This window comes from Sphaerodactylus townsendi, linkage group LG02 (genome assembly GCF_021028975.2).
Source record: "Sphaerodactylus townsendi isolate TG3544 linkage group LG02, MPM_Stown_v2.3, whole genome shotgun sequence".
Lineage (NCBI taxonomy): Eukaryota > Metazoa > Chordata > Lepidosauria > Squamata > Sphaerodactylidae > Sphaerodactylus > Sphaerodactylus townsendi.
The window spans coordinates 151,666,116-151,685,019 of NC_059426.1; the positions used below are offsets into that span (position 1 = coordinate 151,666,116).

An 18,904-nucleotide genomic window follows, 5' to 3' on the forward strand; every position below is an offset into this window, starting at 1 on the left:
TGGAGAGGAGGACTATCTTTTAGAGAGATGCTGGAACAGATCTAAATGTACAGCATGGCTTTCATGGATCTTAAAATAACAGATAAGATATAAACACAGTAGATCTTTTCTTGCCCCCTTAAGCTGCTTGACAAATCCTGCTGCTATTAAAAAGAAGGGTTTCAGTGCAGTGCATATGGCAGTTTCTTTGAAGATAAGCCAGCACATATATGGCAAAGGGCTATCTAGATAGTTCCCCTTTACTTAGACAATGGCCTTAGTTATGTTCAAGCAATTCTACACCATGAACCATCTCCTCCCTTGCTGGGTCATTTGCAGGTCACCCTATTTGTCCATAGAACTGTGAACTTCGTTCACCAGGGATAATACCTCTTCCACATTTTTATATTGTCGTTATCCAGGGATGAAAGACTTATTCCCTTTAATAAAACAACAACAAAAATAATAGCCACAATGCTGTCAAGAACTGCTCAGTTATTCATCTCACTTCATAGGTTGCTTCTGCCCATGAGTGTACAAGCAAGTGAAATGCTGAACTGAGTCTCCCCAGATAACTGACCATGTAAACAAATGTTCCAAATGGGAGGAAAAAGACAATCCAGAACTCCACAGCTCCAACCAATCATTCTTCTTGACATACCATGTGATTTCCTCTCATCAAAACTCTCTACATTCACTTTCCATCACCCTATGCATCCAACACAAAAAGCCCTCCATGATGTTGCTGACCCACGGATTTTTCTCCATCAAAATGCCTCCCTTATATGAAGGATAATGAACTAAAAATGACCATGTCTCCCTACTTACTGGATGCAAATATGCCACAGGTGGGTTTTTGTTTTGGGGTGAAGGTCATTCCTTAGCTTTAGAGGTAACTTTCCAGAGACAAACACACAACAACTGTCTGACATTGATGGGGAAAGGACATTCTACTAGATGAGGGAGTTAACTGCTTCACGTTGATCCTGTCAATGTCAACACGGGTTAGGAATTCCACTTCAGGCTCTATTTCAAGGGCTGAAAGATATGAATTCTTTTAGCATTGCTAGCTATTTTTTTAATATGGTGTAATCTGTATTAAGTAATATTGTATTGTTTAAAGTTGATCACCTTTTATCTGGAAATTTGGAAACTGAACATCTGGGGGTGAGGGGATGCAGGTAACTGCATGTATCCTACAGACTGTAGGCAGGTATGTGTACAGATTTGTACACATTAGGATGCTAATACCCTGGAGGACCGGGGAAGGATTCAAAACGATCTGGACAAAATATAGAGCTGGGCCAAAACTAACAAAATGAATTTCAACAGAGATAAATGTAAGATTCCACACTTAGGAAGAAAAAATGAAATGCACAGATATAGGATGGGTGACACCTGGCTTGACAACACTATTTGTGAAAGGAATCTGGGAGTCTTAGTAGTCCACAAACTGAACATGAGTCAGCAGTGTGATATGGCAGCCAAGAAAGCCAATGCAATTCTAGGATGCATCAATAAGACTATAGTGTCTAGATCGAGGGAAGTATTTGTACCACTCTACTCTGCGTTGGTCAGACCTCACCTAGAGTACTGCATTCAGTTCTGGGCACCACAATTTAAGGAGGATATTGACAATCTGGAACATGTCCAGTGGAGGGCAATCAAAACGGTGAAAAGTCTGGAATCCATGCCCTACGAAGAGAGACTTAGGGAGCTGGGGATGCTTAGTCTGGAGAAGTGAAGATTAAGGGCGGCCATGATAGCTATGTTTAAATATTTGAAGGGATGTCATATTGAAGAGAGAGCAAGCTTGTTTTCTGCTGCCTCAGAGACTAGGACACAGAGTAATGAATTCAAGATGCAGGAAAAGAAATTCCACCTAAACATTAGGAAGAACTTTCTGATTGTCAGGGCTGTTTGACAGTGGAATTCACTGCCTCAGAGAGTGGTGGAATCTCCTTCTTTGGAGATTTTTAAACAGAGGCTGGATGATCATATGTCGGGAGTGCTTTTATTGTGTGTTCTTGCATGGCCCCTGTGGCCTCTTCCAACTCTATGATTCTTTATTTTACCTACACACTCCTTTCCTTTATTTCGTACATTATTGAAGGAAGTAGATGAGTAGGAAAGACTGCATTACCTTTGCTGCCTTATTCCTTTGTACCCTAATTGTGCTCCTTTATTTGAACTGAGGCCTATTTCATTTTGTAGATCATAAGTAAGATCCAGATACTCTCTTCTGGATTGGATTTCCACTGTAAACAGAAGGCATGTTTGCAGTTCATTCTCATTTCAGAGCCCCAACAATACACTCCCACTGGTTCCAAAGATCCCTCTCCTGGACTTACTTTTTTGGAGAGGGCATGAGTTACCACAGGAAAAGAGAAAAAAAAAATCTATTTCATAAGTAGTCCTCTGGATCTATCCCTCTTGCTTATTACTTAAAGCAGTAAGCTCAATGGCAGAGAACACTGGATCCCAAGTTATTCTTTCTAGTAATCTAGTAAAAAGAGAAAGCCAAATAGGTAAGTAGTAAAATTAAGGAATATAGGGGAAAGAGGTGGGAGATTTAGAGTTATTTATACACTATGCATAAAATGTATTAACTACTTTCACTTATTGCATAATCCGTTCTTTGAAAAACAAATCACTGTCTAAAGTCTATCAAAGAGTATATGCAAATTTTTCTGGGTTTACTATATTTACAAAAAAGGTAACTAAAGACTATGGGACTATTTTATCTGTCCTATGGGAGGGTAATACTTTTCATCTATTGCAGTAGGAACTGGGTATCTAACATTATTCTAGATACATACAACGGGAGGCTTGTGACCTGCAGGTAAGAAGGGAACTCTGTACAACATGGTTTAAGCTCACCTTCTTCCATCTTCACTCGGACCTGTAAATGAAGGGAACTACAGCTTAAACTGGGTTATCTTGGGCAGTATAGGCCAGACAAGAAACAAATGGCTCCAGAAACTAAGTAGGAAGTACCTGCTAGTCTAGCCCTTGACCAAATCTTTCTTCTGAAGCACTTGCCCCTTTCTGGATAAAGAGGATATCGTCTGGATCTTTGGATATGGATAATTAGGTAGAAATATTCAATGTCCAGTTACTGTACGAATTATAATTGTACATATCTAACACATTTAACTACACATGTGAATTAGATATGTACAACAGCTGTTATTCATTAAATACATGAGGTTTATGAACCAGGATAACAACCAAAAGGGTGCTTAGGAGGAAAAAAATTAGTGAGCACCTGATAATTTTTTATTTTTCTATCAGAAACCTCTCTTTAGGGAAAAAAACACCCCTACTGGCTGTGCCTTTATGAGAGAGAGAAGGTTAGGCTTACAGATCTATGGTGCTATAGGCTATAGAAATATCTACTCACAACCTGCTTGTATCTCAGGGGGAGTATTCAAAAGCATCATGGTAGTAGCAGCATCAATGTCAGGATCTGGAAAAATCAACCAATAAATATATTAATTTACATATGGGCCAACTCCTACGCCCTCTAATTTTTAGAATGAATTGAATCTCTACAGTGAAAGGGCTGCAAAACTATGATTAAGTTGTCCGAAAGATTACTGGGGAAAGAAAATACCTATAATGTATTTATTTTTGAAGTTGCATGTGGTCTCAAATAAGCATCCTGTGCTGAAATTTGCCATCCCTTTACAATCCGTGTGTGACTTGTTATTTCAACAGTCTCAAACTACTATTGAGATTTAATTTTGTTAGCGATTACGGGATGATCCCTACAGGCGCAGAGTCTGCACGCAAATGGAATACCAGAGTGCTCAACAGAGCTCCTATCTTCCATATCAGCATTTATTCAAGGAATTCATCAGGTCACTATGGGGACAGAAATACATATGCAGCTCTCCTGTCTCCACCCAACCCTCCCTCTTGCCTGCTTAAGCGCCATTCAAGCTCTGTGACAAACTACTCCTGCAGAAGGATAAATTGTGCCCTTAATACCTTATTTCAAAGGCTGTGTGTAGTGGTCAGGTCACAAAGCTGGCAGAGCAAGTAGATAGTAGACTAGACAAGCTGAATAACTCTACCCAAGCCAAACTCAAAATATGGCCTTTGGTCTTGCTTTTTCCAGTACTACCAAGAATTTAAACCACATCTGCACACAGAACTTTTTTTTAAAGTACAAAATGAGAGAACTGCCAGCAAACCATTTGCCTCAGTGTGCTACTTTTAATACAAGAATCATCAATTGTCTGCTGTTATCCTTAATCGGTTTTTGAATCCATCAAACACAGTCGGCTGACAGATGGTAAGCAAGGGACACAGAGCAAAATATGATCCTTTTATAACTATATTCACTTGTCTCCAAGAGGAGGCCGCACGGCTGCCATGGAAATAGAGGTAACCATGACAACGGTAAACAACCAAGAATGGCCAGTGAATAAGCTGAAAAGAACATCTGCCCCAGCAAAGCGTCCCAGCTGCCCTAAAGGCGAAACTTGCTAATCGTGTAGCGATGCCGTGTGACAGAGATGCCGCCTATGCCATGTCCAAATAAATGAAGTGTGCAATTGAAGCAGACATAAAAATGCACACCCTTGTTGACTGCAGCCTCTGTACTGCTAAAGTGAATGACTCATGGACTCGAGGTGAGGTGGCGGCGGGGGGCGGGGTGGGGGGGAGGGAGAGAAATACTTGTCACTATTTATACTAAATTACATACCACAAAATTCAATTTGCTGTTAATAGCTTCTTGGCACTTTATTTTGGGTATTATGTTGGAGAATCACATTTTAGCATTAAAAAATGCATGTTTCATGTTTGTTATAAATGCAGTTCAATTTCAAGGGTAATAACGTAATGGAGTATAAAAGCCCTACCATCTATTAATAAATACAGACCTTGCACAATGTAAAAGACCATAATGGCCACTTCAGACAAACAGAAACACACACACACACTTTTTCCGTGCCATCTTTCAATTCCTTTTTAAGCTGATGCTGACACTGTTTTGATCGCCAACACAACAAATGCAGGATCAGCGCAAAGCTTTGCGACCACACAGTACTTCTTTGGGTCTGATTTGAGCTGATTATCTGTTCTAGAAGAGAAGGCAACTTTTTTGTGAGCTCATGCCTGTTGCACTCTTTGTTTGTGTGTGTGTGTGTGTGTGTGTGTGTGTGTGTGTGTGTGTGTGTGTGTGTGTGTGTGTGAGAGAGAGAGAGAGAGAGAGAGAGAGAGAGAGTGTCCAGGCTCATTAGAGAATTTGTCTAGACCACAATGGACAACAGACACGGTGTCCTGCAGCACTCTTTGGCTGGAATAAAATATTCAGAACAGTCCACATGTTTCCTGTGCACGTGTGTTCCCTCCAATTTGGTGGCGGAGCCAACAGTATAAAGCTAGAGCTGGTCAGCTCCCGATACTCAGTCTGATCCTGCAGTTTAAGGCTAGACCCAAGCGAGTTGAGGCCAGCATCAAATGGGCCTGGCCTGCCTCCCATTTCCAAGTGGAGTTTGTTGGCCCCACTCCTGATCTCCACATTGAGTTTGTTAGGGCACAGTTGAGGCGGGGGGCGGGGGGGAGTTAGTCCTGGATGCCGTTTTATAAAGCTATATTCCTACAGTCACACAGTACACTGACCTGAATGGCCCAGTCTAGCCCAGTCTCAACAAATCTCAGAAGCTAAGCAGACGACCCTCGTCAATTTTTCGATAGGACAGTGGTGGCGAACCTATGGCACTCCAGATGTTCATGGACTGCAATTCCCATCAGCCCCTGCCAGCATGGCGAATTGGCCAATTGGCCATGCTGGCAAGGGCTGATGGGAATTGTAGTCCATGAACATCTGGAGTGCCATAGGTTCGCCACCACGGCGATGGGAGAACACAAAAGAAGTCCAGGGATGCTACACAAAAGCAGGCAATGACAAACCCCCTCTGTGTGTCCTTTTCCAGGAAAACCCAACAGGGGTTACCAAAGGTTGGTTGCGACTTGACAGCACTTTCCTCCACAGTCATGCAGACTCTCAGCCTCTTTAAGAAAGCCCTCTTTCTAAAATCCAGTTTCCATTGGAGGGCTTCGGTAAATTTTGTGTTTCTCTTTTTTGTTTCATTTTTCCTTACAAGGTTTATTTTCCCACCTATCTGGGAAAGTCGCTCGTGCACATGGGAAGAACTACTTTGCCTGTGAATGATCCCATATTGATGTCCGTGCAATTAGAACGAAGCCACCAAGTCTGGGGGCTCTTAGAAAATTGTGGGAATGGGAAATATTTGGAAATCCTCTCCAAAATCTCCCCTTCCATGATTGTGCGATTATTCTGAATGCTACTCCAAGGGCTTCCACACTTTCACTAGAGAGGTAGCTATCCTAATTTTAAAACGCTACTTCAAAGACTTTTTTGAAAGCTTAACAAAGGTTTACAATGTCATGGGAGACCGCAACTCAAAAATCACAAGTCCAAAGATCTTGTTTACTGGATCCTGGCCCAAGCATTTGCTGCATGGATTATTGTTGTTGTTGTTGTTGTTGTTGTTATACACGTAACAGCACAGCACAAGTGTCTGGAATTCATCTCTGAATATCGAGACCTTCCCAAGGACCTAGGATATTAGAGGTATTTGCGTAGAATATGTGCAGTTCCTAGAAGTGCTGCTTTCTGCAGCATGTGGACTGATGTTCTGTCCAAGTTTAGGCTTTCCAGATGTTTTTCAAGATTTCTTGGGATTCCTCCTAGAGCACCGACTACTAGTGGGATTACTGTTGTTGTTTTTTGCCACAATCGTTCAACTTCAATTTGTAGGTCCTTGTATTTTGTGATCTTTTCCAGCTCTTTGTCCTCTACCCTGCTGTCAACTGGCACAGCAACATCTATGATCCAAACATGTTTTTTCTCTATCACTGTTATGTCTGGAGTGTTGTGTGCCAGGTGTCTGTCTGTCTGTATTCTATTATTATTATTATTATTATTATTATTATTATTATTATTATTATTATTAATAATAATAATAATAATAATAATAATAATAATAATAATACTGTTTGTATACCGCCCTCCCCCGAAGGGCTCAGGATTGTTACCTCTGTGTGACCCATACAGCGGTACATTAAGTAATTCACATAATCATGCTTACAACCCATGCTGGACAGGACAATGCTTTAACCATTGTGAATCAAAGGCTATAGGAAGCTGGAAAAAAATGCACATGCAGATTCCTGACTGTCGGCATATCCATCAATAGAACACTATTCCAGATCTCTTCCTGTTTCATCCATGTATCATATGTGCAGAAAGTTATATAATGCACTTGCTGCTCGCTAACATTTGTTTCTGCGGTACTGACTGCATTTATTTATTTTATTTTAATATCCCACCCTTTCCCAGCTCAAGGCCAGGCTCAGATTTAGCAAATCTGTAACTGACTATAATTGGACACTAAAGTAGAAATTGCTAATAGATATTGTTGGGTATTACTGCAAACTCAGCCTCTCGGTTTAAAAAAAGAAGTAACAGGCAAATGCACAGGAAATCTAACTGTGTCATAAAAGGACAGTATTTTTCAATTGCCATTAACACCAAGAAAGAAAGAAATGTCCTTCTGCAATCTAGAGCACATCACTTTGCCTGAAATTACACTGGCTTTTATATGCTTTTTATAATCGTCTAGTACAAGACACTGCACTGAGAAGATACCAAGGCTGTGTAGGCCATTAATCTTTTCTAGGACAGCAATTCCCAGGTTCAAATGAGCCATTGTTAGTGTTTTCAGAATGGTTTTCATAAAGTTCATCACTGAACAATATGTATCACTGATAACAGAAATCGTTCTCCTGCTTATTTTTTTCATTATGTTCAAGAACTGCTGTTGAATTACATTTAGTATGTGATAATGGCATGCAACTACTGAATTAAAAATGGATAGAGTTACAAAAGCTACTACTAGCTGAAGAAGTTAAGCTCTCTTCTTTCAACCTTTGCTCTTCTTTCTTCTGTTACATTAAATTTCTCACTAGAGTGAATCCATATCAACTGGCCCTTCAATTCTCATGAATGAATGAAAATAATCGGAGCATGATCACTGAAGAAAAGAGCTTCAAACATTTGAGGGCTGAAAGCTTCAAAGGGACACAGAGCTGGGGGAAATTACCTTAACTCAGGTTCATTCCGCACATGCAGAATAATGCACTTTCAAACTGCTTTCAGTGCTCTTTGAAGCTGTGTGGAATGGCAAAATCCACTTGCAAACAGTTGTGAAAGTGGTTTGAAAATGCATTATTTTGCGTGTGCAGAAGGGGCCTTATAGAGCTCCATGTTAGTGCAACTTAAATTCACCAGCCAATATTTTTCCAGTTTTGTGGTTTATGCCCAATCCCAAGCTATGGTTTAGAATGCAGACAAAACGCTTAATAGTGGATAAGAGAAACACGCCATGGTTGGTTGCATATGGATCCAACTCGTGCTTTTTCCTGGGACTCACAGATGTTTTACTTTGATATTTTTACTTTAACGCTCCACAGCTCTCTTTTTACCCATAGTTCTATCTCATTACCCTCTATGCAGCAGAAAAAAACCCCCATACACATTTGTGTGGATATGGTCTTCCTCATTAGTTACATGGCAGAAACAGAAGTGGAGCAAAATGTCAAGACCGCTTTAATATAGCATCATGCAGATCTAAGATGATTAGCAACCAGATTTAGTATGTCAACAAAGTACCAGGAAACACTCCAGATTCTTGTGTTGCCACACACTGAACATGACCCTCTCTTCCTTTTTGGGGGTAGTTAATGTTTGGGCCAGACAAGATTCCCAAAGGAGGCAATTCCACAGCTGAAAGTCCTAAACTACAAACTCCTCCTCCAAAAGTGATGTTATAAAGAATAGTACTTGTGCAGAAAAATTAAGAGGATATTTAAAAGCTCCAGAGAACTAGATGAACACACATGCTAACTCATATACAGGAGGTTACATGCTCCTTCTCTGCTTGATTCACTGAGATCACATTCTTTTGCAATCTTGCACTGAGTATTTGGAGAATTTAATCATTTCCAACGCAGAAACGCAGTTGCATTACTCCCCCTGCCCCACCACAGAAGGTTTATCATTTGTCTCTCTGTAATGAATTGCTGCTACAGGTAGGCAACTAGTGCCCCAGACAGAGATCTGTATTCCATTGAAAATATATGTGAAGTGTGTAAGAGAAAGAACTGAGTAAGAAAAGTAACAAGAAGATGTCTTGGTGTCCTTGACTGGCAGAAAGGCAAGTTATAGGTTCTGTAAATAAATTAATAAAATGAACATTTTCCGATGCAAAAGTGAAGAGTGCTTCCAATTTCATTTCTGATAAAATAATGACACCACTATAATAAGTTTGGAAATGATGCTTTAAAAGTTAATAAAGTTTATTACTGCATTATAATTCCTGATGTTTTCCTGTATAGTACAATCAAAATTTTTATCCATACTTACATGAGAAGTTCAGCCAGGCACAAGCAGAATTTCATAAAATGGATATCCCAAAGTTTTGGTCTACCAACATACACACATCTGCATTGTAACGGTTCAAATGGCATACAGCAATTTCATTAAACACAGGAAGTGTTGCTTCCACTTCTTCTAAAAGGATTTGACATGCTTTTGGTAAACAGGCAATTTGGGAAACCCTTTTTACCATCTATAATTATGAATGCTAAAAACTGAGGCAGGATCGTAGCTTAAAAACCTGATGCCTGCTGTTATACTGCGATGCAACTCCTTCCTAAAGGAGTAGATTAAAAGTAAGGAATTGCCAAAGAGTTCATTAACGCAAGAGTTATTTTGAATGCTTGTTTTTAAAAGCAAAATCAACTAGCTTTATGTACCAGGTGAAAGGCCAAGGCATCTACAAAAGATAATCCCACTGGCAGAACAGCTGACTGACCCTTTGAACATGTAAAATGACCCCCCTCTCTCTTCTCTCATCCAAAATATCAACAGGCAACAATATGAAGTTCTCAGAACTGGTATTAATTGCAGATTAAATCCCATTTCCCTCTGGAACATCTGAAAGCTCTCATTTTGCCATGCTACTGGAGCATGGAAATAGAGGATTGAGGACCATGATATTTCTTGGGAGAATGGCTGTTGGATGTTCTCCACAGGCAGCCATATTGAATTGTGCTGAGATGAGTTTGTTAACCCCACTGACTAAGAGCTGTGGGATTTTACAAGGTTGGTACATCTTTCATAATTTTGCAAAATTAACTTTTCATTCAATAGATCTTCCTCATTTTCTCATGTTGTCCTCCTGTGCAGGTCCTCATTTCCCTAATGAATGGCTCCTGAATTTATTGTGGTGGGAAGAAATATCAATAGTTCCTCTGCACAGTCAAGTAAAACTATATATGAGAAAAGTTTATAAAGGAGTATGAATAATAATTTTTAAAAAATCACAACTGGATGAGCTGCATTTTCAGACAGCAGGGGGAAAAACAGAAGGTTTAAAATGTGATACCCTTTTGTACTCAGTACTAATGGGGACACCCTCCCTATTTTGTCTACTAAATCAAATCCAAAAGGGTGTTTTTACAATCATCTTGATAAGACAATATCAAACATAAACTAAAGAAAATCACAATGCATTAACCTTACACACCTCTTTCTACTCTTTCTGAATGCTAATCTCCACTTATAATTCTCTAGAGAAAATCAAATGCATTTGGAAATGACCTCTGAACAATGGAGCTCCATTCTAATCTGGTGACCCTGTCAGGGCTACAAAATGGAAGTGGGGGGGGGGAGGGAGGGAGGGAGGGAGAGGGAGAGAGAGAGAGAGAGAGAGAGAGAGAGAGAACGGAAACTTTAAAATTACCTCTCAAATGAACTAAGATGACTGCCATTTTAGGAAACACAAATGGCCTGCTTCTTTATATGTCCAGTAGGGGGTAGAAAAATCTCAGTGTATAATAAGCAGCTCTAAAATATTTGCAAGAAGCAACTTCTGTTGACTGTGCTAATTCAGCCTTCTCTTCTATGCAATAGCAATCCTACTATCCATTGCTGAGGAAAAGCTAGACGTTCTCATCAGACTCGTAGGGCTAGCACTCAGAGTCTCTTTTGTGCTTTTATAATACTCTATAACCATTTTTTTCTAGTCCAAAAATAACAATCTATATTTCCAATGTAACATATAACACACTCACCAAAGTGCTCTGATTATCTTTAAGCCAGCAAAATATCATTAGTACAGTATGCTTAAAAGCAACAGTTTTAATAATTTCACACAGAGTAACAAACATGCATTTAGGACACCTAAATCAAGGGCAAATAGTCAAAGGTCAGTGAAAAGGTCTTGGAGGCTCAAACGAAGCTCAGGGATGCTGCTTCTTACCCTATACCCATTATGGCCTAGTTATGATACATAATCAGTGCTAGGGATTTGCAGTATGTGAAAATATAACTGCATAAAGGTTGATCCACTGGAACCTGCAAATGTAACCATTATCACTGCAACTTTCAGAGACTAATTATAGCAGCAAATGGGAAACTGCTTCACATACCTATTTGATCGTAGAATTTTTATTCCCTTTCTTACACTATTAACCACCTTGGAAGCAACCATTGTGCTACACATTTTGCAAACTGTACTACAGAGTGCAGTTTCCACTCAATTGCTTGTTCAAGCAGCTTTCATGCATGAACTGGGCCCATATTAGAGTAATTAGAATGTTGTTGTTTTTTAAAAATAGCAAGTATTTTTTTCTATAGGAGGTTTTTTAGGTTCAGAGGGTAAGATTCAATACCCACAAAGTTTTCTTCCAGATTCGTAATCCTAGGACTACAAAACTAAATCTTCACTGTACTTCTCAAGCCCATAGTTGCACTTGAGGGGAGTAGGCAGAAAACAATGGATCTCCGAATTGGGCAAAGTACTTTTAAGATTTATTACCTCCCTACTGTTGAAAGAATGAAGCCAGGTATAATTTCTTCTGCACAATGCCTTGCAAACCAAGGACTGTGGCTAGATGTCACCAGGTGAAACCTTGTTTCATAAAGCAAGCCCAAAGAAAACAAAATACTGTTGCTATGCGATTCAAATAAAGGTCACAGCAATATATTTGGGAATGAGAGATAAGGGAAGTTAAACACCAGCAAGTTTAACAGGTTTCAGAATTTTACTGGGTTGACAGAACGCTAAATTTGCACTAGATGCAGCCTCATCCTGTTCAACTTTAATCTCCCACTGTTTCCAGTTCTTTGTATTGCACAGTAAACAGTTCAACAAGTTCGCTTCTTAGTGGGCTACCTTGCTGAGTGAGTCCAACCCCACATGCCCCTCTGTGTGTATATGTTAGAGAGACAGCCAACTACAAAACTTAAAATAAGAAAGGAGGAATGGATAGTGATTACCTAAAAGAGGCTCAGTGAAGGGCTGGTGAAGTACCCCGTTTGAAGAAGTGCCCAAACAAGATCTCAAACTCAAAAAGACTCAAGATTCTGCTTGAGAGAAATTGCCCCATTCATTGCCTTCAAAATCTGGGTGAAATGAGTTTGACACAGTAAAGGTAAGGAAGCTTCTGTGACTTCAAGTGCTCAAAACAAGCAAGCAAGCAAGCAAGCTCAACCCTCACTCTCTTTTCTTGCTGGACCTATTTAGAGATAAGGCAACCGACAGAAGTGAGATGGCCAAGAGAAGCTTAAAGGGATGAAGCAGATGATCTAGAAGAACAGCACTGAAAAAATGAAGAAGGCAAAAAAAAAAAAAACAGGACCAATTCAGCTGGAAAAAAAGGGAAGTTGGGACAGATATTCATTCACCTGCCTGATTTGAGAAGAAGAAGAGTTTGGATTTATATCCCCCCTTTCTCTCCGGTAGGAGACTCAAAGGGGCTTACAATCTCCGTGCCCTTCCCCCGTCACAACAAACACCCTGTGAGGTGGGGGGGGGGGGGCTGAGAGAGCTCCGAGAAGCTGTGACTAGCCCAAGGTCACCCAGCTGGCGTGTGTGGGAGTGTACAGGCTAATCTGAATTCCCCAGATAAGCCTCCACAACTCAAGTGGCAGAGCAGGGAATCAAACCCAGTTCCTCCAGATTAGATACACGAGCTCTTAACCTCCGACGCCACTGCTACTCTTTTTCTCCAAGCCAGCATCTATTAGAAGCAGAAATGTCCTACAAACCACCTGTTCTATTTACTGGTCACTTCAATATGATGGATAGAACTGGGGGATCTGGGAAGGTCACCATTTGTAGCTGAATCCTTTGTATGCCTGAAATCATGCAAAGATCACATTAACGAGTCTCTGATCTCCATCGTAAATCAATCATCAACCCAGGGTGCCTTTTCTCAGTCACTGAAACAGGTGGTTGTCTTTTCATGTAGCATAAAAACCACTGCTAGAGAAGAAAGATGAGGGCAATTATTGCTTTGTCTTGCACTTTTTGTGCAAAATGACTGAAAGGGCAGCTACTGAATAACTCCAGGTCTTTCTAGATAGAATCATCTACTGCAGACCCCTTTCAGGCTTCAGGTCAGGCTACAATATTATTTCTATTTGAATGTACATCAAGGCAATGACTAGTTGATGCTCCTATTGCATTCATCAGCAGCCTTTCATACTGTGGACCATGCCATCTTGTTGAGATGTCTGGAAGCAGAAATCAAGGGATATGCGTTGGCTTGATTAAAATGTTCCTTATGGACCAGATTCAGATGGTTGTTGTTCAAGACTGGTTGCTTCACCGTCAGTGGCCTTGGCCCCACTTATTTGCTGGACCCCTTCTCCTGCTGTGCTCCACCATGACAGCTTCAATCATTCGAACAAAGCCTTCTGAAGGTGCCACTTTGCAAATGGGTAAAAACAAATAGTGGCTCATAACTGAGCTTTCATTGCTGTGATCCTGCTCATAGGCCCATTCCGCACGGGCCAACAAACACAATGTAGGATGCTATAAAATCCACTGGGGGAGGGCTTTGCACAGGTCCCGCCTCCAAAATGAGTCTGCCCCGTTTTATTTCCCCCAACCCAAGTTTTTTGAAAATCGCTAAACTAGCAGTTCTTTTGAAAAATCCCAGGTTGGACGAACAGCCAGGCAGGAGGCACTTCCATCGCACCCTCCACAGTGAGGGAAAAGCTGCCCATCATTGCCCAGTTGTTCCAGGGAGACCCCTTTTCCTTTTATTAATTTTGTGAGTTACATCTGTGCAGCTCCACAGGTGCAGCTGGTCATATTGTGGGACAGCTGGCATGGCCGTGAGGGTTCACCTCTGCATGCCTGGATAGCTACACATGGTTTGGCGGAAATTTAAAAAAAGAAGAAGCTTCTCTGCGTGAAGGCACAACAGCATCCCGGATTGTTTCCGTGGGCTCCAATTACTGCCTGCACGGGATGCATGTGAACCAGTAAACAGAAAAACGGGTTATTTTATCACAACCATTATAAATTCACTGTGTGAAACAGGCCATTGAATAGCTTGCCTAAGGAGATCAGAAATATACCCATGCTTCTCTACCCATTCTGATGAATGACTGAACAGAAATGTTCCGGAAGGTGTTTTTAAAAAGAAAAGAGGCCAAAGTGTAATGGAATGATTCAGCAGGGTGGCTTCTATACAGGCTCAGGATTGTGGTCTATTGTACTGCTTATTCCTCTATGTGTTACTTTGCTTTTTCTTATCTCTATTTTTGAAATCTCTTTTCTGCTTTGTTTATGGTATGTCAGGCCTTAGACTTTTTGTCTTCACTGTCTTCTAATTTTGCAGTCCCAGTCCTGTAACGTTGATTATTGGCTGACTTACAGTGTCTGAGCGCATTGTTTTTTTATATTTTGTAATACATCATGAGGTCTTGTCCATTATTAATGCATCTCAGATTTACTGCTGGTTTGGTCATTGGTGAAATGTGCAGTTTCTCAGTGGTGTGTGTTTAGTAATTTTGAAGCTGTTTGCCAGGATGTTTAAGGTGAGCTTTTCAACCTTGGCATATCTTAAGATTTCACCATCTTTGCAATCAACTTTAGCCCTGTTCACATGTTAACTGAGAACCTAAGTACAATCTTCATATATGTGCATACTGTTTGTAAAAAAAAAAACAGCCAACACACAATCACATTACAAATGAAATCTAAGGACCAGTAGATTCCTGGACAAGCGTTCATCTACATGGACTGTATGCACGTTTCATTTAACTTGTGAATACAGCTTTTGTATTTGTATATTAGAACAGAAGGTTGCCGATAATTTAGTGGGAGAGAACATATTTTGCCTATAACTTAGTGGAAAAGCGCATATTTTGCCGACATAATGTCCCACATTCAATTGATACCTAAGAGAGAGCTGGACAGAATACATCTCTCTGTCTCCAAGCCCTTGGAGAGTTGCAACCAGTCAGAGTAGATGGTACTAGGTAATATGGACAGAGGATAAGACTCATATATTCACTGGAGCCCACAATCCTTCACAAGGCAAAGAAGGGTTCTCTAAGAAAGTGACCATTCCTAACCTGTTGCAGAATTATTTAAATTAGATTTAAATGATTTAAACCAATGTGGAGCCTGGAGGAGTCTGCCCTGTTTCATTTCCCCCAACCCAAGTTTTTGGAAAATCGCTAAACTAGCAGTTCTTTTGAAAAATCCCAGATACTTGCCAATATCTTTCCCAGCACCCACCAAGTGCATTTAGAAAGTAGGTGGGGTCAGAAAGGGTTTTTTTGCCCAACACGACTTCTGGTTGGCCACTGGAGATCTGACTGCCTGAGCAGATATTTTGAAAGTAGCTTCAGCGGCTGCTGCGTCCACATCACAAAGAGTTTTGATGCAGGACTGAAAGTAAGCTGTGTGCATACTAGGAAATACTTTTAAACAATATATTCATTTAAAAAGGCATCCCATTAAACAAAACCTCTGCTTGAAATTTTGACCTCACTCCCAGAAACTGTGGGTTGGCTTCGTCTTTTGTGGCAGCCATTTTGTAGTTGTGCCCCCCACCCTTTCTCAACATTCCAAAGGGGCCTGTAGCCTCAAAAAGGTTGGGGACTCCCGATTTAGATGTAACAGAACATGCACAGTATGCACTAGTTTCAGCTCATGTACTTCAATTAATGAGCACTGAGTAATTTAAGTTTGTTTCACTATGTTGAACATTTATTTTGATTAGAACATTCAGGGCTTCCGTGAAAACTTTCAACAAATATGAAACCATGGATAAATATTAAACTCCCTGAAGAGTTGCCAAAAATTACCGCTTCAGTTTAAAAATACATGACTCAAAACTGTACATTTCAACACTAACCAAGAAAGACTATTTTGGTACTATACCCGTTTTTTTAAAAAAAAATTGACACAGAAGTCTGTTGCATGCCTAAATATAGCATAAGGGAGAAGATGCTTCTTTCAGACCAGTTTATTTCCATCCAACTGTGAAAATAACTGTGTATTCCCATGCGTCATCCTGGGCGCTGAGTCTAATGGCAAAAAATTCAGAAAGCTCGTGTATTGTTTGCTCCCCTAAAGGTTCTAGCTTTGAGTAGTTCCTGACTAGAACTGTTGGCAGTCTGAAGCATGAATAAACAATGGCAAACTCTGACTTGGCCAACTTTGTAAGCAGATCTTTGACAGCAGTCTGGAAGCTTCACTCTGCACCATGGTGCGTTAAGTGATAGGGCAGTTTACTCCCCACCCAGTGGCAACTCTACCTACAGATGCCTTGTTGGAGGCACTTACAAGGGAGGGGAACCACTGAGAAAAGTTTCTTCATCTTAAGGTCTAAAAAAATATAAGCCAGAGGTCTCCCCTTCCTATTGACCCTGTATTCTCTTTTGTAGTTTTGAGAATGTGGAATAGGCACTCCCACAACAAAATGGCTACTAGGGGTTACAGAAGCTAGTCAAAAAATGTTGGGAGATTGTCATCTTCCTATCCTGGAAGTAGCTTTTTCTAAACTGGTCCCTCTGCTGACACAAAGGTGACGCCTCTTGGGCTCTAGTGAGGCAGTCTGCTCCACTGAGGTGAAGGAAAACCAGGACTGGATTTCTGCTTGGTAGCCACAGGAGCCATGCTGGGAATCACTGATCTAGACTAAGAACAGGGCCACCATGCTACCTGCCTGGTGTTTGCATTTAAGTTCTCAGTGCTATTAGCAGGAAGATGTTAAAAGCAACTAACAAAGCAGAAAGGCGATGTCACCCCACATTCTTCTTTCCACAAGAGGGCACACAGAAGAGCTCCTGTTCTGTATATGTTCCTATGGGGGAAGGGGACTCCAGGAGAAATAAAGTGTGCTCTGTGTTCACTACCCAATACTTTACTTTTCGTAATTTCATCACAACGAAAGAGTTCACCTTTTTCTTCTTCACACAATCTTGGCATCTACTATGCAGCCAATCCAGTTCACACACTTGGCTTCATATTATCAAAAGAAATGAAAGCTAATCTCTTACGGCTCTCCTCTTCTTTTGCTTGTACCCTTCGTAATCCATAAGCACATCAGAAAAAAAGAAACCGCAGCCTACTTTGCTAGCTAGCACTAAGTGCTCTTTAGAAATTACATTTCTCGCGTAAGTGCCTGAGGCCTTTTTCTTCCTTACTTTATGCTAGAGACTAAACCAATAACAGCCTTCATTCTGCTGCCTACTGTTTTTCTTTGGCTGGTCTCAGTTCACCCATGACATTATTTAGCTCAAATATAAAACTATTACTGAGATTACAGAACTGCAGGAATTCACTAATATCTAGCCATTGGGTCACAGCGATCAGGTTTATTACCAAGCAACAGTAGGACTAATTCCACAAACAATACCAAGCAAAAGAAGAACCTGTTTATCAAATTTCCAAAACCACTCTACTCTAAAGACTGAGAATCATATCGACAGTTTATACGAATTCAAACATCAAATGTTTAGGAAAATATCTGGCCTGCTTCTACCAGCAAATGCACAAGCTCAGAACCCACCTAACATCCCTAACCCAAGGATACTGGTGAAAACAGAACCCCGTGGTGAGGGTCTCCTTCACAAAAGACATGGCGTTAAAATTATTTCAATCTGGGCATACAAAACATCATTGGCATGGGCTCTATCGTGTGAGGTTCCTCGAAGTTTGATCATGCGGTTCAGCTTATATGTGAGAGCCTGAAATTGTCCAAAGGTTCAACATTATCAGTTTGTTGATGATACTCAGCTCAGAGGCAGAGTTGTGTGTACCAGTGTGTGGACGAGCCAAAGCAGGGTTCAGGGCTGCCAACATACATTTTAAAACACTATCTTAAAACTCCTCAAGAGACAGAGGAGAAGCTGGTCAGTAAAGAGAAGACTTTGGATATGGTAGGACTGAACACAGATGCCTCTGTAAAGAGCCTCGAATATTAAAATTGTTTTCTAAAAATTCCCAGTACCAGCTTTTTTTTTTAGGAATTAGGAAATTAGGAAAAATGCTTTTACAGTAACAGTAGTTCAGCAGTTGAACTGGCTGTCCAAGTAGTGACTGAACACTTGTCAGGAATGCTTTTGGTCCACCTTTATTGAGCAGATGGTTGGACTAGATCAGGGGTAGGGAACCTGCGGCTCTCCAGATGTTCAGGAACTACAATTTCCATCAGCCCCTACCAGCATGGCCAATTGGCCATGCTGACAGAGGCTGATGGGAATTGTAGTTCCTGAACATCTGGAGAGCCGCAGGTTCCCTACCCCTGGACTAGATGGCCTGTATGCGTCCTTCCAACTCTACAAGTCTATGATGAATGAATCCTACACTAAAGTAAATTCAGTGGCAAAGAACACATTATTATAAGCCGCACTTGGTACTGAAATTATCTTCATTTGTGAGTTCTGAAGACCTGGCTGTGCTGATCCACGTGACCTTAAGGCCAGACTACAGTAACATGACCTATTTAGGGTGGTACTTAAAACTATGATGCTGCAATTGCTACAAAAGGAGGTATGTGTCTAGTGGTTAGA

The 18,904-nt window shown here is 40.7% G+C and overlaps 1 protein-coding gene across 3 annotated transcripts in view; it reads right to left on the reverse strand.

The window, feature by feature from the left end:
• The window catches only part of FOXN3 (forkhead box N3), a 166,295-nt gene that overhangs the window by 32,562 nt on the left and 114,829 nt on the right, over positions 1-18,904 (reverse strand). The window contains exon 5 of one of the 3 annotated variants that reach the window (XM_048485179.1): positions 3,386-3,448. The exons of 1 other annotated variant lie outside the window; for it this stretch is intronic. In XM_048485179.1, coding sequence (XP_048341136.1) covers positions 3,386-3,448 — 63 coding nt within the window. Of the gene's footprint in view, positions 1-3,382; positions 3,449-18,904 lie in introns of all 3 variants that reach the window. One more of the 3 variants, XM_048485178.1, reaches the window with a different exon arrangement.